The sequence below is a fragment of the Passer montanus genome, unplaced genomic scaffold (genome assembly GCF_014805655.1).
Source record: "Passer montanus isolate IOZ18808 unplaced genomic scaffold, ASM1480565v1 scaffold48, whole genome shotgun sequence".
Taxonomy (NCBI): Eukaryota; Metazoa; Chordata; class Aves; order Passeriformes; family Passeridae; genus Passer; species Passer montanus.
In genome coordinates, this window is record NW_024369707.1 from 5,123,600 (window position 1) to 5,148,578 (window position 24,979).

At 41.7% G+C, this 24,979-nt stretch overlaps 1 protein-coding gene across 1 annotated transcript; it reads left to right on the top strand.

Moving 5' to 3' along the window:
* WDFY1 (WD repeat and FYVE domain containing 1) lies at positions 1-23,508 on the top strand. Its single transcript, XM_039722281.1, has 12 exons — positions 1-350; positions 6,276-6,343; positions 7,068-7,141; positions 8,332-8,386; positions 9,719-9,869; positions 12,471-12,583; positions 14,921-15,047; positions 16,605-16,710; positions 18,039-18,140; positions 18,737-18,867; positions 19,835-19,943; positions 20,646-23,508. Exons 1-12 carry the CDS (start codon positions 214-216, stop codon positions 20,703-20,705), a joined length of 1,233 nt encoding a protein of 410 aa, XP_039578215.1. The 5' UTR covers positions 1-213; the 3' UTR covers positions 20,706-23,508.
* The last annotated feature ends 1,471 nt before the right edge of the window (positions 23,509-24,979 follow it).

The following is a 24,979-nucleotide window of genomic DNA, read 5'->3' on the forward strand; positions in this document are numbered from 1 at the left end:
GCCCGGGGACACCGGAGGGGACACCGCAGCCCGCCCCTCAGATGGGTTTCCCCGCTCTTCTATGAAGTACGGCCCGCGGCCCTTCTATTCCGGTGAGTTCGGCTGGCGCGGCCCGCCCCGCCCGTGACGGCAGCGGCGCGCGGCGGGGCTGCGCCGCTGCTCGGGACAGCTCGGCGCGGCGGGGCGGCGCCGCTGCCCGCAGCCTGACGGGCCATGGCCGCCGAGATCCACTCGCGGCCGCAGAGCCGCCGGCCCGTCCTGCTCAGCAAGGTCGAGGGGCACCAGGACGCCGTGAGCGCCGCGCTGCTCATCCCCAAGGAGGACGGCGTCATCACGGCCGGCGAGGACAGGTGACCCGGGGCCCGCTCCCCGGCGGGCAGGGCCGGGCCGCGGGGCTGGGGCGGGAGCCGGGGCAGCGGGGCTGCTGAGGGCGATCCGGCTGTGCGCTGTGCCTTTGCCGGGAGGCGCAGGGACTCCGCGGCCGTGAGGAGATCCGCGGAGCCGCGGTCCCAGGGAGGAAGATGCCGTCAGCTGAGGGAGGGTTGGCTCGGGCCGCCCGGTTCGGGACGCGGGGCTGGCCCTTTCCCAGCGGCGGGGGAAGCTGCGGTGCTCCGTGCGCGCTGTCCTGCCGCTGCGGAGCCCCGGGAAAAGCACAGCTCGTCCTCTCTGAATGGGTCCTGCAGGGCTTATGAGCAGAACCGGGAGTCAGGGAGTGTGTTTCCCTCGGCCTTCCGCTCTTGCACTTGCAGTGTGTCACTGCTTCCCGTGCCCGTCGGGAGAGTTGGAGCTTCCCGAGCTGCGCCGGTGGAACGAGCCCATTCTGATGGCTCGGTGTGCAGGTCCCAAACATGCTTCCCCCTGGCCGAAGCCGTTCAGGGAGTGAGTTGGCAGATCTGAGGGGAGAGGGGGCGATGAGCTGCTGTGCACGGCGCTTTCTGCTTGGAAGAGAAGGTGTCTTCAGAGTCTGACCCTGCTTCTCGGCGCTGGCTCGTCTGCCACAGGAGCTAATGTTGTTAAACAGTTACTCGGATGGAAGGAAAGTGGGAATGAGGAAGCAGGTAGTACAGAGGGTTGTGGCCAGGAGAGTGGTGAGGGATCTGCAGTGTGTAGGGAGAGATGGAATTTACCTGTGCCATGTGGAAAGTGACGCTTAAAGGTGAAGAGGAATGGGAGATGCTTCTTAAGAAACTGTGACTCCATTTGAAGCAACGGTGTGCTTTTAAAAGTACAAAAGTGCATTCTTGGAGGTGTAGCTTGGTGTGGGGATAATTTTACTGTTGTACTATAAAACTTGTAAAACTAAATTTGCATTAGTATTTACATGAATTTTTGTTTGAAAAGCTTGACCTTGTGAGAAATAGGAGGATATGAGTGCTGAAAATCAGCAGAGCAACGGTGTTATCTGAAATGGGTTTTCTGGAATTTATTTTTAGGTCAAAAAGCGCAAACAGATCAGGTGTCTAGTTGGTTTGTGTCCTCCCTTCCTATGGGAGATGGCTTTGTGCAGTACATTTTGGATGGGAATGGGCAGCTTCCTTTCATTCCAGTCACTTAGGTGTTATTGTTTGTGTTTAGTTTGATGGGCTTCCTGAAGGAGAGAAGAGGAAATAAAGATTTTTAAGTCTCCATATCAGGGTTCAGCATTTACAGAGTTTCATGATACAGGCTTGCAGAGGCTTGCCTGTGGGCAGACAGTGCCAGTGTTTAAACTCAAGGTCTTAATGCTGAAGGTTAAGCAGTCTGCATGCTTAGACTGCTGATAAGAGCCAAGGATGGAGCTGCATCTTTATCTGGGCAAGTTTTGATGTCAGATACAGACCTGTGCAAGGAGAGAGAGGCCACCACCCACCTTTGGTGTGTGCAATTACAAGTGAGTCTGTGGGCTTGTGGCTGAATTTGTGTCACCCACCTTACTGTGAGAAATGAAATCTTAATAAACTTTCAGAAACCTGTATTACCTCTAATCTGGAATACCTCCTCCAGTACATCAAAGCTTTCACCTACAGTTCAGCATGTTGTCAAACAGTGCTCCCCTGTTTGCTCTCTACAAGTGGGGTGTAGGTGTTAATGCTGCGTAACTGCTTGTGCTCCTGGCAGCAAAGTGCAGAGTACAAGGAGCACAAGAGCTGCTCTGTGTACTAAGAGCAGGGCTCAAGTATTTTTTATTGCATCTTAATGCAGCTAAGGCTGTCAAGTATTTCATAATAACCAGTCAGAGGAATGTGTTTACAAGTTGGGTAGTGAGGAAAACATTGGTGCACAAACATTCCCTGGGAATGTTGCAGATTATTCTCTTATTACAGCTACTCATTATAGTTCTTCCTATTTTAAATTATATTTCCTAGAATGAAAAGTAATGGTTTTATTTTTTCAGAGGATACAAAAAATTCCGTAGTAGATCTGTGAATTTCTATGATTTTTTTTTCACTTTTAAAGAGGAAAAAAGAAACAAGAATACCTGCAGGAGACCAAGAGTTAATTTTCCCAATCGGATTTTTCAGCAGGACACTTGCCATCTGTGAAGCTTTCTCAGAACTTATCTAGAAAGGATGATTAACTCTGTGTCCCTGTTGGCATCTTGTCTGACCCTGGCTGCAAGACAATGTTGGGAATTGTTGCAGTGTGTCCCTCAGCAGACAAATAGCTAAGGCAAGAGGAGTGTTTGCCAGCTGCAGCTGGGAATGCTGAGGGATGATCAGCTGTGTACAAGACCCTAAATGCAAGCTGAAAGTCATGTATTTACTGCAGGAGTCTGGAGTCACTGACACATTTCAGTGCTGCTGTTTGGTGACCATCAGTAGCTGCTTAAAGTACAGTATTAGCTTTTGTTGGTTTTTTTGCATGTGAAACTTATTTATTGGTCAAAAACATGGTTTGGTTTTAGCAGAAATTTAATAAAACTATCAGCTGTGTCTTTGAGCTTACATTGCTCTGTGATTAAACCAGATTCCTAATGCTGTTTTGGGAACAAGGTTGATAACAGTATAAATGTTTTTGATATAAGCTACGAGAAAGAGGCAGTATTCTGTCCTTGCTAGGAAAACAACTGCCAATGGTTGATTTTGAGTAGGAAAGCAGTTGTTGGTGTTTTGAAGGAGTTAGGAGATGCAGTGCTGGGAACAGGGCTGATGCAGTGTGTAGGACCTGCAGCAGTGCTGGTATTGTAACAGGCTGGGATTTGGCTGCAGGTCTTCCATCACTTCTCCCTCTGTGGCACCTGGTGACTTTCAGAGGGCAGCTGGTGTAGCAGGAGCACAGACACTGTGGGAGCACAGCATTGTCTCTGCTCTCAAACCCCAGGTTTGTTGTTTTTCTCCAACACTCTTGGCTGCTTACTCACTCTGTAAATGAAACAGTGATTGAGAACAATAAAAACTATTAGAAATTGGTAAGGCCACAGTCAGTATTGTTTGAAGATGGCTTTTGAGTGTCTTTCTTTATATTACATGAAAAAATCCTATGCCAAAATCCCTTTGAATTGTCTTGTATAAATGTGCATGCTGCCCAGCTGAAAGCATCTTCTGCTTCAGTACTGAATGTTAGGGAAGTTTGGAGGCAATTTCTAATTTTTTTTTTAAATGTTTTGCTTCCTTCTGCTACTCTCAGAGATATGAGTCTAGAATTTTTTAAGTCTGTATCTCTGAATGAATTCCAGCATTTTTATATCCTTACTGAGACTGCTGTCAAACAAACCTGTGTCTTTCCAGGCCCTTGGTAGGGAATGCTTAAGGAGAAGTGAGTGGTAGCCAGCTCTTCTCAGGTACTGAGCCCAGGATTCTTCATTAAATAATGACCAAGTTTTGAGGAAAGTGCTAAAGACTCTAAGGCAGTTGAGTGGTTGAAGGAGATTGTGGAAGCAGCATTACCGGAGGTCTTCTCTAGTGCTTTAAGAACTAGTATTTTACAAATTAATTTGTCCCAAGATAAGGAGATGCATCACAAAAACAGGTCTGTAGGAGGGAGAACCAGGGAGAAGTGGCATTTTGGCAGAGGTCACTTGCTGACTGCTGTGGAATGATCTCTTCAAATTTTGCTCAGTCAGAGCTTTATATAATTAGATACAAAGCAGTCTGACAGCTTATCTTTGCAAGCATGAGGCGAGCAGAGTCTAAATCTTACTTAAACCAAAATAAGAAGCTTTCAGAAGTTAATTTTGCTAACTCTTGCAGCTATTTGCTTAGGCTGTCAACTTCACTGAGGTGCTGTACCATTGATGATCAGCACAGAAGTTATACTCCCATTAAATAATTTCTTAGAAAAAATGGATCTTTGCTTCCTTTATTCTAGTTCAGTACAATTAACCACAATACTGAGAGGAATCGAAGTCTGCTTTTGAAAAATCAGCAATGCATGATTTTGATCACCATGATAACTTATCATGTAATTCTTTAAAATAAAAGATAATTACATAACTTTGCCTAGAAGTGAAGAGTTGAATTAGTAAGTGTGGAAGTCACCATCTGAGATGTTCAGAACAGTTTGAGTATGATGGAGCTGCTTTAAAAAGCACGTTTAAAAGCTGGTAAAGGTGCATAGGTGCCAACCTGTGCTATTAGGCATCATTACAATGACTTGAAAATATTGTTTTTCCCATGTTCTGTGTTACCAAGAAATAGCAACTGCTCCTCTGAAGTGGTGACTCACTGGCATAAGGTAGGCTGTTGATTATTGTAAGGAGGAAGTGATGGCTTTTGAGAGACAGTCTTAATGCAAAATATTAGTGCCTTAAACTGGTAAAAAAGTAACTTGATTTAAAAGCTGAAAATCGTTGTTTTGGGGCAGCGTATGCTCACCTGTATTGCTTTCAAGTTTTCAAAAAGTAGTACATTAAGGGTGGGCATTGTCTGCTTTATATTTGAATGGTCTTTTAAGGAAAAGCCTTTAAATGGATTGCAAAATAAGAATGCTGCTGTTGTATTTTGAGCAGTAAAACTTCTGAGAAGTTCTGTTTGTGATGCAAGACACTGGGTCCCTTCTGTGCTCTTTTTGTTAAACTTTTTACTGTTGATCCTACATGATGTCTGACTGATCAGTCCCCTAGTATTTTTCTAGAGAAATCTAAATAGCAGAACTTTTATTAGCTAACAGTAAATAGAACAGCACATCTCAGTGAAGCCTCTAGACAGTGTTTCCAGGGACATATATTTACAGATCATTTAGGAATGAGGAAGTTGGATTTAAGCAGTAACAAAAAGGCAAACAATGGTTTGGAGATGAAATTTCAAGGGGACTTAACCTTAACACTGTCTACATGTGTGCTCTTAACTTCTTGATGTAGAGTTTCTTCAATGTGTCTGTCGTAGAAATGCTTTGACAATAACTTCCACTTCCTTGCTGATACTCTTTCATCCTCCTCCCAGGATTTGACAGTCATCAGAGTAGTGTAATGCTAAATGTTCACAAGACCACTTATCCTTTCCTTCCAAGAGATGATTCTGGAAGATTGCAAACTAAAGCAAATTTTATAAAGAATCTTAGCATGCTGTCCAAATAATCTTGTCAGCTTTTCAGTTAACATTAGACTGGCTCATCAATCCTGATCATACTTAGGGCAGAGAAGCCGTGCAAACCAACAGCAACTAATGTTGCTTGTCCTTTGCATTCCTACATGAGGGATTAGAGGCATGGCTCAGAGGAAATAATACTGAGTTAGATATGCTGTCCTCTATGGATTCTTCATATTTGGGGATGGACATGTCGTAATGTGCTGGTCTAGAAAATGAAGTGCTTCTGTTATTAATATTCAGTATCTGGCTTGCTGAAGGGTGAGTTACACAGAGATGCTGTAAAAATTTAAAAGTTTGGACTTCCCTAAGAAATGATTTGCATTTTTTTTTGATGTACCAGACACTTAATCTGCTATAAACAAACTGTGGTTTGGCTCTGCCAAAGATAGAAAGTTTCTGCAATTTGGCTTAATATCAGCCAGAGGCAAGAAGGGAGTAAAGGGATGCAATTTGTAGCAATTTCTGAAGTGAGCTGAAATAGTATTTACATTTCATACTACTGAAGCTTCATGTATAAATAGTTTTAAAGAAAACTTTTCCAAATCTAAGGGTGTTGGCACTTTCAAGGGTGCCTATTCTTAGTACCAGTATTCTTGTTATGTTAGAGCAGTATTTGAGTGCTGTTATTTCTGTTATGTCGTTCCTTTATTATATTTGAGCAGCACAAAAGCTAAGGGCAGTGGAGCTGATCCATAAGTAATGAAGTGATTCAGATGTGGGGAGTGATGCACTTACAGCTGGCTTCTTCCTGCTCTTCCCATGGCACAGGACAATCCGGGTATGGCTGAAGAGAGACAGTGGGCAGTACTGGCCCAGCATCTATCACACCATGGCATGTAAGTACAGTATGGATGTGGTAAGTGGTTAGTATGGGTTTTGTACCTGTGCTGTGTGTAGGAATACCTCCTCATCTCCCCAAGGGCTGGATTCCCTCAATGATCTTGATTTTGGGAACTTTGCAGCAAATCTAGCTCAGACTTTGATTTGAAACTAGCTGCATGGTGGATGAGATCTGTGGCAGTGTTCAGTCAGAACCACATCCTTCACCAGGTAAATCATTGTGGATGTGCAGCTGGAGGTGCCTCAGATGATGGCAGATAATTTGTCTGCCAGTTAAGTGAGCTTTTCTAACTACTGTCTGAAAGTTGAGATGTAAGAATACTCTCAGCTTTCCAAGGTGTGCATTTTTTTCTTTCAGGGCTGCATTTGAGATAATTTTAGTGAGCTCAAGTTCTTAAGTGTAACCAACTGTTGCTGTTAGCTCATCTTTTCAGCTTTTTCTGTGTAAAATTCCTCTTGCTGAGTTGCACCTTGTGGCAGGAAATCATGTTTGCATATGGTTCCTGTTGGTATATTGGAGTTACAGTAGTCATGTTGCTGTCCTCAGCTTCACACGTGGGAATTGAACTGTCATTCCAAGGGATGTTAACTAGGCAGACTAGTTTCTATCTAACTACTTAAACAGTTTTTGTCCTGAGTGAAAGAATTGACTTTTATTAAAGTCGTGTGTATCCTAATACCTCTATTTAAATACTGTAATGTACTTGCTTTTTTTGACAGCACCATGTTCTGCCATGGCTTATCATCATGACAGCAGGCGGATATTTGTTGGCCAGGATAATGGAGCTATCATGGTAAGTTGTTCTGACTTTTCTTCTGAATGTAGGTTAGAATTGCTCAGATTGTCCATGTGTTGCTGGCAGCTGATAGTCTGTTTTCTTTCCATTTGTTTTGGAATGCAGCTACTGCTAAATGGCTGAGCTCTTGGCAGTTCAACTGAGATGTATGTGGGAGGACTGCAAAGCAAAGGTTCTTCTGGCTAGATGTGAGCCAGGTAGCCTCAAGAAGCCCTTGAGCCATTAGTGCAGCAGTAGACCCAAACAATTACACTTGGCCAGGGAGTTATTTTGAGGGCAGTACAGTAAGCTGGGCAGAGTGCCATGGTGGTGCTCTGACAGGGGTTGTGAACTGCAGTTGGTTTGCCCCTAGCCAGGAACATGGATCTGTCCCTATCCTGCCATGCACACATCTCTAGATTTGCTTGCTGCAGATATTTTTATGATGTAGAAATTTCAACACCAGCTCTAAAATTATAAGAGGCTGGGTTCATCTCTTACCTTGCTGGGAATTCTTCTCTCTTTGTGTGTTCTTGCTGTAGTTGCTGTCCCTGTCTTGGAGAGCATACACTTGGCAGAACAGAAACTGGGTTTTATTCTTCCCCCCTTGGTAAAGGAGGGAAATCTTGTGACTCTCAGATGCTTTAGTGCTTTCCTTTCTCTATGAAAATAAGGTCAAAATAATAACTGCCCCATAAGGAGCCAGGGTACTGCATGAGTGTCATAAAGAGTGATTCTACAGATAACTGCTATGAATAGCCTACAAAGAACTGCATAGAATCCTAGTGATAGCTACTGGAAATTTCCAGTTGAGACTTCTAAAATTTTATTAAGTCTAGTGGATCAAATAGAGAACACTGTCACTTAAACCTGTCCATTGTGAAGTCACAAACACACAAATCTTAAGTACTACGAGATAGTTTTGTTTGCTTCTGCTTGGGACAAATAAGATCTTACCTCTTCCTATAATCTCCCTTCAGTAAACTCAGTTCTGAAAGGATGTTTCCTGCTGAAAATTCAGTTCACTTAAAACCTTAATTCACAGTTGGTATTTCAGTGGGCTTTGCTCCAGGCTGAGAAGTTGCCTCTTTTTTGTGGGATATACTGCTGCTATGCAAATTTTGGTCTGTGAGGTTGCTGCTTCTTTTTGGGTATCAATGTTGCTTAAGCCGCTGTGGTATCTTCTAACAATTTCTCTTTGCTTTTAGGAGTTTCATATTTCTGAGGACTTTAATAAGATGAACTTTGTGAAGACCTATCCAGGTAAACAGTTAACCACTATCTACACTAACATTTGTGTAAAGGGAAGGAATCTACAATGCTTGGGAAACTGGACACAGTCACAGATTAATCAAATCCAAGTATGCTTTAATTCTGACTGACCTTACAATTGTCTCTTAGCTGGGGGATAACTGCCATAAGAAAAATGTTCTGTCAGACAGCTGAGTCCAAGTTGTAGTCATTATCAAGTTCACTCCATCATTAGGCTGCAGTGTAATGAACCAGAACTAGTGAGCTTGGATTTGCTCTTCAGCTGGGGTAGTTGTACTACATGAGTGTTGGTGTAAGAGCTTCCTAAAGGTGATTTTGGTATTTGCAGTTTGTGTCCTTACTTCTTGTAATCAATGTGCTTGGTTACTCCTAGCTCAAGGTAAGAGTCCGTACCTTCTCTGTCATCCTAGGAAAGCAACAGGGATGAAAAAGAGCTAATTTTTCCAGTATGTGGGAAACAGGGTTTGTGGGATTGTTCTAATATTTATAGAGATACTAATTTCAGCATTTGTCTACACACATCCTTTAGAGAAATACAAAACTCACTTGTTAGTTAAAGTTGGAATATTAGGGTATAAGGCCTGAAGGAAGCTCTTAAAGACTGCAGATTATGTAGCAAAACAAAGTGCAGTTTGTCTTGTGACTCCCTGACACTGATAGAAGCAATGTTCTTGCTTGGGAGAAAAAGACCTTGTTCTTAAAGCAACAAAAGCTCCCTTTATCCTAAGGGAGATGATTTGACAATTCAGTCAAGGGAAGTACTTGCACCTTGGGGGGCAGGGGAGGCTTCTTTTTAAAGCATGTGTAACTTCTTGCATAGTGGCAGCATTCTCAACAAAGCTGGGTGGGATTTGGTTGCTGTCACAGGAAGCAGTTTGAATGCCATGGACTAGATATCCTTTCAGGTGCTTAGGATAATGAATGTGAGCATAGATCTCTGGGGTTAGGAAAAGATGGGTTTAGTAAAGCAATTCAAGTTTTTAGAGGTGTTGCTCAGAAGTCCTGAGCTAGCTAGAGGAAGCTGAGGGTTTGTCTGTTCCTTAACCTTGGGTGTCTGGGCTGGACTCAGCTTCTCTCTGGGGAAAGGCCTACATCAGCTGAGTGATGGGTTTGGTTCACTCGAGCTATTCAGGAGGCAAATCCTAAACAGAGCTATGGGGACCTTTTCATTCAGCCAAGATGCAAGTACAATATAATGGTGAAAGATCTCCCTGGGGCGTTGCCTAGATATCATCTTCAACCTCTGTCTGTCTGAATTGGAATGGAAGTATACAGCACTTTGATTTTTGGGGAAAAATAGCCAGAATCTTTTTCTTGTCACAGCTCACCAGAATCGAGTGTCTGCTATTACTTTCTGCCTGGCATCAGAGTGGCTTATCAGCACAGGTCATGACAAGTGTATCAGCTGGATGTGCACCAGGAGTGGGAGCATGCTGGGCAGACATTACTTCACCTCTTGGGCCTCGTGTCTACAGTATCCTTTAAAAAATGCTTGCTACTCTGAAAACGGAAGAGTACTTTGTTCCTTTACCTCAGTTTATTCCCAACTTTTCATGCATAAAAACTAGAGTGACATTTCTTGCATGTCTGCTAACCCTTATTCTCATTAGAAGTTTAATACCTTTATTTCTGTTAGTGGGTATTAGATAGCAGAAGACACCTTGAGCTGCAGAAATCCCAGTCTGTACTGGTTCCTAATTTTGAGGTGTCTGTAGCATCTTGTGGCAGTGACAGTATCTATAGCCTGGTCCACAGACTTCCTGGTAAGTCACTTTGTTCAACAGATGCCAATGTGCCTTTGAGTCCTTCCAGAGCATAAAACATCATGAAACCCCTTTGGACTGCTTTAATTTTTCTGTCTTTGCTCAAGTTAATCTTCTCTATCTTTAAGCTACCAGGTATATTGAAACTTTATTCACCAGTAGTATTTTGTCTGTGTACAATTTGTTTTCTGCAAACTATGTTTAACTGCAGCATTTGCAGCTTAGATACTCTATCTATTCAGCTGTAAGTACTTCAGGGCATTCTTTGCCCTATGTAAAAGACTACAAACCAGTAGCTTGAAAGGCAGTTCACATATCAAAGTTTTTGAAAGCAAACTAAACTAAACCAAACCTATTTTTTTAGCACTTGTTAATGGTGGCAGTTTAGATGTGGCCAGACAGTAACTGAAGGTATTGGTTGCTGTATGAGGTTTGATGGCAATAATGTTTTAGAAGTAGCAGGATTGAAAAATTAAGCAGGTCAACATCATCTCTTGAAAACATGAAGCCCTCTCTAGAGAGGCTATTTACCTGTGTCCTGGTAAGAATCTGGGAGGAAAACTCACTTGCCAGCTGATGTCTGTCCTTCTGAGGTTTCCCATCTCTGCAGACCCTGCCTTACTGACTGAAGAACTGTCAGGTTTGTGCTGTTGTACTGCTGCTCTTTTTTACAGTCCAGGGGAGTTGTGTCCCACAAAACATTCCATGTGCAGCTCACCTCAGCTGAATGCAGCACAGAACAGGTTAAAGCTGGTGTGTGTATTGCAGACTGGTGAACAGTCTGAGCCTCAGTGAATTCAGTGGCTTCTATAGCTAATGCTATTGCAAATAATGGCAGTTTATTATTAAAATGGAGAAAATAATATGACCTTTTGTATCAATATAAAAATAAATTTCCACTGAAGAACTTGACATTTGAAAATCCATTTTAATTTATCTGCCTTTGGATTTGTGTTTGGAAGAACCAGCTTGCTGGTGTGTGTACTAGATGCTTGGCCTCCCTATCAGGAGGTTCCTTAGAACATTGTTAATGATCCTGTGTGTAAGCTTCTGAAAAACACAGCAGAGTGCCTATTCTTTACTGGATTAGTGGGGATAAGGCAAGCCTGAACTTCAAGATGAAGAAAGGATCACATGTGCAGGGAGTTAGAGGATTTGTTGAAAGCAAATTGTTTATCTCATGATCCTGAAGGCTTAAGAGATTTTGGATTGTCATCAGATGGCAGAGCCTCTGCATTTTCACTCAGGGTGGTGGGCTTTTTGGTAGACTGTCTTAAAGTTAACCTCTGTTGGATAGCAGAGGCTACTTTTCTATCTGCTGCTTGTGTTTTTGTGTGGTTCAAGGAGGACACCTAAGTAAGTTTATACATAGCTCTTGGGTTATGTGGTGTCAGCTGCATGGGTCTTTCATAGCTCTTGCTTATATTCTGAATAACAAAAGTCTTCTAAAAGCAGCAATTTACCTAGTTCCATTGGCTTGTCATGCTCTGGTTTCTGGAGTTCATAGTTGCATCGTGGCAAAAACAGAGTGTCAGAACTGTTACGAGGTGTAATGCTTTTCCCAATGTGTCACCTTGGTAATGGATCCCATGTTAGGATGTGGTGTGGCTTTTATCTCAGTGCTAACTGACAGAATCCCTTCTGAAATTAGGTCAGTTTTCAATACCACACTCGAGGAGCTGCATTGGTGAACTGGGAAGTCCAGAACAGGACAAGAAATTGGACAGTCTCACCTTGGCAACAGCTAGAACATTGTGGGTGTACTTCCACTGTAAGGTGAACTCCTTGTGGAGAGTCAGCATCTTTGTATCTTGGTTTCCCTCTCCTGGGGATATCAACTACAAACATGCTAGAAAACAAAGGGTTTATTGAAGAAGATACTAGGTAAGACTGAATGCAGCCCAGTGTCCAGTGAGGTGCTCCTAATGGTTGCAGAGAGCTCTGCACTGCAACAGTAGCTTGATGAGTTTTGGCATCTTGTAGACACTCATGAGTGTGTTCTGTAAACAGCTGCTAGAAATGGTCTGAAGCTACTTGGCTTGCCTTAAGCTAGGGCATGGCTTTCTCCAGTGGCTGTCTAAAACTCTTCTCTTATTTTCTGTACAGTTTTACTTGCACATGTAGGGAAGTGTGATGAGAAGGAAGGAATCAAAAAGGTTTATTTCAATCTCCAGCCACTTTAAAAGTAACTATGTAAATTTATCTGGCATATTAAAATGTTCTTTTCCATTTTTTTTTACTCTATAGCTGATTGTTTCAGTCATGTAAAATACTCTTTGAACAAATGAAGCTTCTCCTTGACTGGTGTTCAGATACGATCATGAAACTCAGCACGCATTTGTTGGTGATTATTCTGGACAGATCACTCTTCTGAAGCTGGAGCAGAATACCTGTTCAGTTATCACAACCCTTAAAGGGCATGAAGGTAAAGGAACTCTTTGTCTTAAAGCCACTTGTCCCAGACATGGCATCTTTTTGTAAGTTGGGGTGAGATGCTCAGTTGCGTATCTGCCTCTTAGGGGAGATAGTGAGTGAAAAAACAGTCCAAGGTAGTGGTTATCATAAGCTGTTGAAAGCTGTACTTGACTTCCTATTAAAGAACAAACACATTCTTGCTGAAGGGAAATCTTAGCCTTATAAATACTTACAGGTATTTTTATTATAGATGAAAAATAAAAGTAAACACATGCATTCAGTTAAACACGTTATCCACTAGATGGCCACCTTTAAAAGCTTTAGTCTCAACATTGGAAAAACTGCCTAGTGTAAGGCAAATGTCTCATCCTCTACAGTACAGCTGAAGTCCTTATATCAGATGAAGAATCAGGTGGTCCATAACATGATACAGAGCCACTCACTGTCTGTTGCAATGAGTAAGGCAAGAACTCAAATCACAAAATAATGTGTAACTTAATAATATGCTGAGAAAAATAAACAAGAGAATGCCTTGTCCCATGTGGTACTTGCAACTTTCAAATCAGCTGACACTTTGCATGTGGGTAGGGATGAACTGCTGGGTGATGAGTCTCTGACCCACTGGAAAAGGCTGCCTTGTTTAACAGCTGGAAGTACAGAGTAGGCTTTGTTAAAGCTGGGTAGACTCCTGATCTACAGATGATTGTAAAATGATACAGCTGGTTTTGAATGCAGGAGGCAAGTTGAGATTTTCAAGTGATAAATTTCTATTCTGCTTTCAAGGAGAATTTCAGATTGCTTCAGTTTAGAATAAAATAATTCTGTTGGCCCCAGAGACTCCTTTGCTTCTCTTTTGCACTGGTCTGTATTCAAATGCAACTTCTTGGTAGATGTTACAGTTAGTCTGAAAGCAGTTTGTCTCTGTGGTACTTTCTTGTAGTGTGTGTTCTGTCACTTGAGTTGTGATGGGCTTCCAAGCACCAGCTTCAGCAGTGCTGTCCACACAGCAGCCATCTTTGGCTCATATATTTCCATATGGGGACTGTAATCCTTAAAACAAGAACTGAGCTACCATAAAAAATTATTTCAGGGGCAGAAACAGATTTTTCTTCAAGTGGTATTGTACTAGTTATTTCAACTTCTTTTCTTTATTACTTTTTTTTTAAAAGCAAATCATATTACGTGTGACTTTTTTTCTCCAGCATATTTGTGCAATATTCTCAAGATCTAGTAACTCTAAACTTAAATGGCACCAATTCTCCTTTGAGTGCAGTTCTGTTTGACAGACTTTAAAAGTCTGATTTCATCTTGTTTGCTTTCTAGCTCTTGCAAAGTGTGACTTCATAAGCCAGCAGTTGCTTTGCAGTTTAAATGGTTTCAGAGTTTTTTCTTAGCTTCCAGAATTCACCATGTATAACAGCCTGCTCTGTGTAATGCTGAGATAATACTCAAAGTGTTAATGCCTTTTTTGGAGCACATGCTATTTCCCAATGGGTCAGTCTGAAAACAGCATAGCCCTAAAGGAGGCAAAAAAGTCTTTCTTCAGACCATTGGAAAGAACTGATTTGGGCTCTAATTACCATTTATCATCTTGGTGTCAGATTAACAAGGCTTTTGATGACAAGTGAGCAATGGAAGGATTCTCTAAAGGGAAGGATTTCTGCAAGGAAATGAAATGTCCCAACTTCACAACTTTAGGTGGCATGAGTAACAAAATTACTCCTTTAGTGTACTGGCTAGGTTACCATGGGTATGGGTTTAGTATAAGGCTGCTACTGTCAGATGACTCATTTCTTTCTATCCCTAATTCACAGTCACACTGAGCCTTCTGAAATCTAGTTTTGTAATTTAGTGAGTAGTGGCAGATTTGCTAACAGCAGTGAAGTTCTCACTTTGTTTCTTAGTCCAGCTATTTTAAGGTTTTAAATGGTTACATGAGGGAGTTGCTTTAGCTGAGAACACTGTGAGCTGTGCTGCAACCACTGACCAAGCACCCCACTGTGTTGTAGATACTGGTTTCTGCTTGGCAAGTGTTGGTGCTTCTATCTTCCAAAGCTCACATAGCAGCCTGGCAACTCTTAAAATCACCTACCTAAATACAAGGGGCAGAACTCAGACTTTCTGGCTTATGCTGTGTCTGTTTTCTTAGGGACATCTGTTCTATTGTCCAGTACTGCTTGCCTCTGTCAGGACTGCACTTTGCTGTTGGATGCTTCCTTTGCCTTAAGGCTTCCAATATGTTAGTGGAGTAAGGCAGTACCTCAGGTTTCACTTTAATGCTCCAGGAGGGCATCACTGTGTTGGGGAGCCAGTCCCTTACATCTAACTGCAGAATGTTCTTTCCTAGGGAGTATTACTTCCCTGTGGTGGGATCCTGTCCAGCGACTGCTCTTCTCAGGTGCCTCTGACCACAGCATTATCATGTGGGATATTGGAGGAAGGAAGGGGCGAACGCTGCTGCTCCAGGGACATCAGTATGTAATGCAGTCCTATTTTTCATACACATCCTGTAATGAACACACAGTCCCAGGCAGACTCAATAGCGTGGCAAGATATTTGAATCATTGTCAATAATGGAGAAAATTACTCTTTGCAGAACCCTGGGTACTTTGAAGGGAAAGAAGGATAAACAGTACTAGGAAGACCTTACTGATAAATCTTTTTTCTTTTTCATGTTTAATACGTTAGTATTACCATGGTTTAGAAGTAACACAGAAGTAGTTTATAGAAAGAGGTGGGTAAAAAACCTAAATAATCTGGTTTCGCCTTTATGTAAAAATTGCATGTGTCTGTATTGTAAATACTGCACTGAGTTACCTGTGAGAGGAGGGCTAAAACTTTCATGTATAAGCATATTCATGTATGCATATAAAATAAGCTTCAATACGTTCCTGTTCTCTCTGTCTTTCTGTCAGTGATAACTGATTGGCTAAATTACAGGGGTAGTCTCTCAACTTCAGAAAGTGTCATGTTTCCCCTCTTCTGAAGCTGAGGTAGTTGTAACAATCAACTCTTAATTTTTAGAGACCCAACACTAGCTGTCATTTTTAAATGTAGGGCTCTAATTCAATTTGACAGGCAGTTCACCACTGAAGATATATTCTACTTAGAAATGCACTGGTAGTAGAGATTCTGTTTATATTTAAAGATATTTGTATTATGTGTTCCCCTCTTGTCTAGTTCCATAGATGCTTCCATCTACCTTGATCAAGACAGATAGCCTTAGCTCTAGAACACCTGTTAAATCTTGAGAGTTTAGTCTTATAGCTAAAGAATTAAAAATAGAGCCTTGGTAAAAAAAAAGTAACTGAAGTCAGTGACTGGAGGACTTTATACTGCTGTTACTGCTGCCTCATGTGTCCCGGTGAAGACTTGTAAAGTTAGGTTCTCTTTGTACTGAATGGGAAAGTAAGTTCTTCTGAGAAGCAGAATGACTTTTTAATTCAATTTAGTTGCTGCAAAGCAGTCTGATACTAGTCAGATTCTTTGTTTAAATTCTTAAGGCAGATTTTTGTTTTGACATGATTTTCTGTAGGATTAAATTGTCTTATTGGGGAAGACATACTTTGCTTTGCAGCTACAACCTGCCTTACTGTGATTTGTTAGCAAAAGTGGAACCTCTCTCTGCTTAGTTGCATCTTGAAACAAATATTTCTCTTTATTTACCCACTTGTTTCTGTTTTGACAAGTGGCTCTCCTTGCCAACACAGGAGAGTATTTGCACACGCACTCTGAGTCAGTTGACACTCAGTTACCATCAGGGCTTTCTGCCAGCAAATGTTAACATGGAACTGTACCTCTGGTATTCTGGTCAGGCCTGTAAGAACACTCTCAGCAACATCCTGATGCCAGGGTAGTGCTCAGGTGACAGCATCTGTTCACTCATCCTCAGAGCTCTACTCAGTGGACTTAGCAAACTGAAAATCAGTTTGGGGCTTCCTCAGTAGCTTTATTTACAAGTATAACTCAGGGTTTGCTGAGAAAGCTTTGTTTGAGTACCTGTGGGTAACTAGTGTGTGCTTTGTCTGCAGTGACAAGGTGCAGGCTATCTGCTACCTCCAGCTGACACGGCAGCTGGTGTCTTGTTCAGCTGATGGGGGAATTGCTGTTTGGAACATGGATATCAGCCGAGAAGAGGTAACTTCATGGCATAGCTCAAAGATTTTTTTTCTCCTTTTCAGAGACTAATGTGACTTTCCTTGGTCAGTTCTGCAGGCTGCTTTCCTCATGTTGTCTGACACTTTAAAGCTGAATTATATTATTGAAGCCTGTTCTGTTCTAATGGCTGTCCATGCTGCATTGTAGTAAATGGGTTCCCAGGACAGGAAGAGTGCAGAAGATGCTTGGGACTGCTTAGAGTTTTATCTCAGAGACAACAGGTTCACTGGAATGGCTGTGGCCTTTGCTTCTGGAACAATCTAAAGCAGTCAAACTCTTGCAGTAAAGAAACCAAAGGACTGTGCCTCAATAATCTTGAAATAAGTTCTCAGCTTGTGTCAAAGCAGGTAAAGAAGTGAGAGGCAGATTTTGAGATGCAGTTCAGAAGGCAGAGGTTCAGTCCCCAGGCAACTTTTTTTTTAAAGATCTCAGTACACAGCAATTGACCCAGCCATACACTTTCTTTCTGCATCAGTTCATATTCGTGGTGGTACAAGTGAGAATGCTCTTGTTTTCTTATTGTCAGCAATGTAAGTGAATTGAAAAGAAAAAATTCTTTGTTGTTCCAGCTGTCCTCCTGTCAAGTTGCAGGCAGACTCCCTCATGAGATGTATAAATTTGTATAGAATATACATGTTCAAATTCAAGTCCATGTACTAAAAATATTGTGCCTCTCTATCTCTTAGAGGGATGTTCAGTTAAAGTATCTGAGAGAGCTGAAATGTGTAAAAGCTCTATTTTCATTTGGCCCAGTCCATTTATGGCAGAAAAAGTGTGTGGGTGTGAGAAGGGATGCTTAACCAAGATGGGGGCAGGATGGAAAATGCAGATGAATTCCTAATTATTTCACACTGCAATCCCATGAAAGTAGAAAAGATGATTACTCACAGAATTTACTTCTGGACACCCCCATTCTTAAAGGGGATTACTGCCTCACAGCTTCTGCAGTTTGGACGACACTGGTCCTTAAAAGCCATCCAGACAACCAGAGCAGCAGTCTTTGAATGCCTGCAGCAGGTTTAGCAATGTAGGTGTTTGAATGAGTTTTCTTATTGAGGCAGTAATATAACATATTCCTGTAGGCTTAAAAAGTGTAGGAGGTGTGTAGGTAACCAATAACTGTGTTCTTGGGTTTGAGGTTTTTGTGCTAAACTTTCTTTGTACTGTGCTTTAGGCAATTTATTGTTGTAATTTCCAGAACTGAACCAGGGCATCTTTCCAAGTAAGACTTTGGGTTCTTAAACTTCCTTGACTGTTGTGTAAGGGGAAAACAATTCTGATTGCTTACATTTCCTGTTCTTTTGTAGGCTCCTCAGTGGCTAGAAAGTGATTCCTGTCAGAAGTGTGAGCAACCTTTCTTCTGGAATATAAAGCAAATGTGGGACACAAAGACGATAGGGTTGAGACAGGTGAGATGGCTGGTTTCAGGGCTTAGCTGTACTTCAGCAAAATGTAAATAGAAGTCCACTAAGGCTGGTAGATCTTTTCATCTCTTGGTATTTTTTCTGCTTTGAAGTGAGGTATATTGAGAAGTTACGGCTTCTAGCACTGCTAAGACATTTCACAGACAAATTCTGTGAAATTGTTGCATCGAACTTCTGCCACAGGCCAAAGCAGGCTGTGCTAGGAAAAATGGCAAATGGTTCTCCATAGCAGAGAATGTAGATGCTCTCTCCAGTGAGCATCTAGTGAAGCACTAATGGCCGTGTTCTTAATGCACCAGAATGTTTTTAACTGGTTGTTTGTTTAAGCCTCTTTTTCCCCTTTTCCCAGAAGGAGCTTGCCAGAGAAGAGGATATACACAGAATATGGTGGTAAATCCATTAATGATCCAAACCACTGTTCAGAACTCCAGAGACGTTGGTCTTTGGTTGAAGAAACAGGGTGTTTCCTAGCAGGTTGCTTTCTAACAGGCTGCAAACAGAAGTGTTGTTTTTGTTGTGCAGTGGACACTTGTACGGTGTCATAGTATACTGACTTTTTATTTTCTTCTTCCTCCATGAAGCATCATTGCAGAAAATGTGGGCAAGCAGTGTGTGGCAAGTGCAGCACCAAACGGTCGAGCTACCCAATCATGGGGTTTGAGTTCCAGGTCCGTGTCTGTGATTCCTGTTTTGAGTCGATCAAGGATGAAGAGTGAGTATTAGGGAGTAATAAACTGTAATAACACTGCTGCTGTGCAGAAACCCTTGGGCTTGCTCCACATCCACACACAGTGCTACAGAGCACACTGAGCTGGCTCTCTGCTGTTAAGCCTTGGGGACTGAAAGCACTGTGATGGCAGAGATCCCCCATCTGCCTCTGCAAGTGCATTTGGATCAGATATGGAATTACAACATTTTTACCCTTTTTTAGTTCTTCTTTTCCAGGAGCCCAGATCTAGACTTGAGATACATTTGTCTCAAGATACATTTCAGTTTAGTTAAAAGCTATTGATTGCACTTAACATTGCTAAGTGGGTGCCAGACAATGCATTACAGCTGCCAGGATGTATGTGCATTAGTTCATGTACACTTTTTAAAACATTGGGAATATTTTTCAGAGCTCAACATTATTTTCGCTATTTAAACAACATTATTTTCCCTCATTAAACTTTTCTTAGAAGTGAAGAAACCCCTTCTCTCTTGGTATGAACAGAGTAATCAGATGTGAAAATTTTGGGAGTGTTTGGGATTTTTTGTTGCGTTATTGGGTTTTTCATTGTTGGGACTTTTTGTTTGCTTGGAGTTGGGTTTTTTGAAAAGTAGGATGCTGTGCTCTAGTTAGCTTCTGTAGCCAGCAGGGGAAAAATATACCTGAACTTTAATTTGTGAACCAGGAGTAGAAATATTTGCTAATTCAGTGTCCCACTTCTGCTGTAGTATTATTTACAGTCAGGCTGCAGAAGCCAGGAAATGTCACACCTGTACAACTCCACAAGCAGTGCCTTTGCATGTCTTAGCTAATTTAATTCTGTCCTCTTTAATACGGCACTGCAACTCTTGGAATAGATTTATTAGTACTTGAGCAACCTAATTTTCTTTTCAGTTTATTTTGCACTACTATAATGATGCCATGAAGCTTCATCTGATGGCTGGCTTTCATTTCAATTGTTTTTGTGCAGCCGTACTTCCCTGGCAACTTTTCATGAAGGCAAGCACAACATTTCACACATGTCCATGGACATCTCCAGAGGGCTCATGGTGACTTGTGGGAGCGACCGGATTGTGAAGGTATTGCTGCATCTCTTTCCTGCATTTCTAGGAGATATTTAATAGAAAGTTCATTTTTGCATATTCTTCCTTTCTTTCTGACAACTATTGCTACAAGCTGTCTATTGTGTGAGGAAGGGATTGTATTTGCTAACCTGTTCTTCTGCAGCTGAATGAGGAAATGACTTGTAACTCCACTGTATGGAGTGCAGCTGTTGTGTCTCTGAACAAACATAGAGGCATGGGCAGCAGGAGAATCTGCCAGCAGCCTTAAAGACACAGACCTGAGGAAATGTGCAGGTTCCTTTGCTCTGAGCTTCATGGCTTGGAGCATGGCCACTGCAAGCCCTTGTTATGAGGCAGTGACATGGAGCTCAGACTGAGACAAAATCTTGCTGTGCCTGGGCTCTACATTCACCATGCGTGTCAGAACTGAGACTGTGCCATCCTGTTCTTGTTTGGCTCTAAGCATTTGCAGTTTGTGACAAACCGCATAGCACTTCTTAAAACAGACCTACACAGAAGTTCAAGACTCTTGAGCTCCAAATTTGGCTTTTGGTTTGTAATGCTGCTGTAACTCTTTATGAGATTTTCCTCAAGCATAGTTAAAAAGGAGTTGTTACGTTGTGTCCGGGGATATCTTTGCTTTGCTTCTATGCCTCTTGCAGAAAGACCTGTGAGCCTGACACTAATGCTGTGTAATTCTCCACAATTCTCCTCCAGATCTGGGACATGACACCAGTAGTTGGTTGCAGCCTTGCCACTGGATTCTCTTCCCGCTGATCTCCTCCGTGGCAGGTTTATGCACCTTATGTACAGCAATATGCACCGAATTAATGGAACCCTCCTCAAGAATATTACTGCAAACACTGGTTGCTTGATTCTCCTCTTGCTGCTGTTCCAGGATGGACAGTCACCCTTGTAGAGCACAGCTTTTCTGTTGGGCTCCCCGGGAATCTCCGTGGTGCTGAAGTGCGGTTCCGCAGCCTCTCAGACTGACATAAACAGTTTATCTGCAATATGACACCTGGGTGGAAGGACCTGTTGTCTCTCAGTTTACATATGTAGTGTTAACAATGTGCTATCTCTGCTGATATATCTTGTACAGATACCTTGTAGCTAAAATATTACCAGAGTAAAACAAGTGTAGTAAATTCAATTTGTGCAAACAGTAAAATAACTTATTTTCTCATCCAAAAAGCAGTTCTGTTGAAATGTTTTTGAGCAGTCACTATCTAAATTGCCTCCAAAAGGTATGTTGGTTATTCCTATGGAAGGATGAGATAGTTTAAAGTGGAAGGTAACTTCTTTCAGATGAGATAGTAAGAGAACCTTTGATCACACAAGATCTTTTATTGGCTTTCTTGTAGTGTTTGTCTTCAAGTTCAATTGTTAGTGAAATCACTTTTGTGAAACAGCTGTTCTGTGTAGGTAGCTGGTGAGTCTGCAAACAATCCCAGGCTTTTTATGTAGTGTTTTAGCATAGCTGATAAACTTCTATAGTTATGAAAACGTGCAGCCCACCTACCCTAAAGACTGGTCACAGGTATGAGCCATGTACTCTGACAGCTGTAATGTTGTTAGAATGGAAACCTAAATAAATCTGAACTTGTTACAAGGAATGTTTAAGAAGAAATGGCCAGCTAAATTTTAGAGATTTTTTTCTGTGGAAAGGCTGATGTTCTTTAATGTTAGGGAATCTGTCTCTGCTAAAGTACAGCATAAATTCAAATACTGTCTTGATGTTGCTTAAAACAGATAAATACTGAGCAATAATTACTGAGGTACAGAACAGCTGCTTTTTCCCCTGCACCTAGGAGTGTTATCCTGAGATACCTATATTGATCCTTTCCTGTTTCAAAGCTGAGAAATATGAAAAAGAGCTGTGAGGCTTTTATGACTGTGCAGTTGGCACATAAGGGAAACAACTAGTGAGAGATACTGTCAGTAAACTGGTTTGTCAGTTGAGTAAATCTCCTACATTTAACGACTGTAAAGAAGAATTTATTTTGTAACTTTGGAAGCTAAGGTGATATGTCGCAGAGTTTAAGCTTGGAGCTGTTAAGATTTTTCTGAAGACATGCAATATGTGTGAGGACAAAAAAAGGTAGGTCAGCTGGCCTGGAATAGGTGGTGTTTCACAGTTTCAAAGCTAATACACTCTTTCTGGCAGAAGAGTTAAGGGTTAGACTGTCTTTACTTACAGCAACAATCAAGTGGTGCTATGAGTGTTGGTGAATTCAAGTCCTAGGTGTGTAACTTGACACTAATAATCTGCATTGGACCATGCTGTAGGCTGAAATAGATTAAGATCATTAATGCATCGTGATTCACTTGCATTTTAAGCCAAAAATCTGATAGTCTCCAAAGGGCATTAGAATACAAAATATGATAGTTACTGTTACTTTGTCTGCTTTTCCATGGGCCTTCTCTGGAAGTTTTGTGAAGAGTTTTTATTTGTTGGCCTTATTAGGCCACTGAAGAATAAACAAAACCATCTTTTGTGGGGATCCCAAAACTTGTCTTGCCTTCAGTCCAGGATTTAACACTTGTCACACCCATTTGATTCAACTCTGCCTACATGCTGTATAGCTTAGGTTTTTTGGGAAGGCTTATTTCCAAATGTTGAGAGAAAATCAGCTTACAGTGGAAGAACAGTTGCAGCTTTATACTCTGAAGGCCTTCACCCTTCTAAACTAGGGAGGAAAGTGTTGTGGGGTGCATAAGCTCTGGGAAGTCTCTGCATTCACTTTCAGACTTCGTCCTGTCTGGTTCTGGAAGAGAACAGATGCCTTCTTCCTCACAGCATGTAAGGCAGAACATGAATTGCAGTGCTAGAATTGTTTAATGTCCCACTGTAATAGGTTAGGAGGATCTAGGGTATGAGTTCAGGTGTGAGATTGATGTAGGTGTGCAATGAGTACCATATTTTTAAACCTAGACATTCTGAAACCTATACTCCTGATGCTGAGGTGTGACTCCTTTTCAGTTAGCATTCCAGAACTCATTTCTTAGTTCTGATTACTCAATGTGCCCCTGCTTAGCACGCAGCTCCCCTCTCCCCTCCCTGTGAATACTTCCTGTGCTTCTTTACATTATGTTTTTGCCACCAGATAATATATTCTCTACTGCCTAAGGAATCTATTTTCTATAATTGATATACTTAAAGATTGTGTCAGTTCAGATATAATGACAGTTATGGCCACTAAATCATTAGTCTTTTAAGTATACTCTTGGTGTTGAATGAGTAATGCTCACAAACCACTAAAGAGAGAGTAGTTTTGTTTATAAACAACTATTTTGAAGGCACTCATTCTCTCATCAAACTGAACATACTTAGCTATGTCAGCTCAAGTGTGCAATTACTGAGAAGCCTTGATTTGAAGCATTACAGATCTCGCTTGTGTAACCTCTTCCATTGGGGCAGGGAAGGGGAGCAAAGGGTACTAATATGTGTTAATTCTTTCCTAGTTGTATTTCTGTACCCTTCATAGTTAAGAGAATCTAGATAAATCTGTTCTTTGCTCCTCCTTGTCTGTTTTTTAAATTTTGATTACATGTACAATAAAATATTTCTTGATATTGACTTAGTCTATTTGGATGATCCATCTTTTTTTCCATCCTGTGAAAGCACAATCTGCATTTTGTGCTCTGGCTCTTCCTTTGCGTGTCCCATGTACAAATTGTAGGTTCTGGGAGAGCTTGTTGGGTGTGTTGTATTGGAACTGAATGAGCTGCAGCAGGTCAAAGGCCCACAAAGAACTAGTGAGCTGAGACATGAGCAATTGCTGTGTGATCCCACTTAGGGATGTGTAACCCTGTGCTGTGTTCTGCTTGCCAGCTCATACAGCCATCTCCTCTGGTTCATCTGGCTGCCCTTCAGAGCTCTGCAGAGGTTCTTATCTACAGAGTACCACAGGATCCTTTCCTGAGATGCCTTGGACCTGGCTGAGGTGCCAAAGAAATGCTAATTTTGGTGGATGGGGTGAGCACAGCCTACAATATAATATACACAGAGGACACAAACTGCAGCCACACAAGGTGGTTGCACTTGTTTCATGATACTTTCTCACAGGGAAAGGATGGAGACAGACTGGAAAGCATCTTTATCCCTCACAGTTGCTGACAGCCTTCACAGGCTCAAATACAGCACTGGCTGCCTCTGTAACACTTGGAATGTCTGAATGCTGGTTGATCAGTATGTTGTGTGGCTCACTGCTTCCTTGGGGTATCTGGGAGTCAGAGAGGGAATCTGGAAAAGTTTGACAAACTTGCCACCCCTTGAATGAGGGCTGAAGAGCCTGTGTGATATTTAATAATTTTAGTAGGTAGTTGTTTTTTTTTTAACATGATATGTCTCATTTTGAACTGCTTAAACTTCTCACATTTCCCAAGCCAGTGAAAACTGACTGGAAAAAATGAAGCTGTTGTTGATCTATAGTCAGAAGAGCCTATTTAGATGTTTACATAGACCATCTTATGTTCTGAATAAGGCATATGAACTCTAGTTAAAGTTGAAGATGCTGGAGAATTGCAAATGGTGTACTTGTAGTGAAAGCACAAAAATGGATGTATTGGTTTTTTAACTGAGAATGCACAGTTGATCACTTCTCAAATTCCTGATATTGAAAACTTGATTTAAGTTTCAGATAGCTGTGCCAGATAGCTGCAGTGTTGATTTTACTCATTGAGGAGATTTAGAATACATTAGATGGAGGAAAGGGACAGATTTTTGTGTTGATCAGATTCACTACTACAGTTCAGAAGGAAGGCTCTTTAAGGTTTTTTGTCTCTGTTGACCAAGTCCTCAGTGATGAATAGCCTGACTGTGAAATGCTATGATCAAATGCTACAGAAAATGATGAATTTCTGCCAGCCTAATGTTTAAAAACTGATTTTGTCATCAACCATCTTACAGGGAGTTTCAATGTGGCCTCTCATTCACAAAAGGCAAGGATCAAGGATCTCTTAAGTGACTGCTATCAAGCGATCCTATAAAGCTTCTTGTCCCTTTGGAAGATGTAAGGGCATGGGCTCTAGGCAGCTGTGTAGTCTGC

What these genes read in the sequence shown, in the direction of transcription:
- WDFY1 (XM_039722281.1), top strand. Translation starts at nt 214, where the DNA reads ATGGCCGCCGAGATCCACTCGCGGCCGCAGAGCCGCCGGCCCGTCCTG. An exon ending in ATCACGGCCGGCGAGGACAG is followed by an intron (nt 351 to 6,275) that starts GTGACCCGGGGC and finishes CCCATGGCACAG; the next exon opens with GACAATCCGGGTATGGCTGA. An exon ending in AGGATAATGGAGCTATCATG is followed by an intron (nt 7,142 to 8,331) that starts GTAAGTTGTTCT and finishes CTTTGCTTTTAG; the next exon opens with GAGTTTCATATTTCTGAGGA.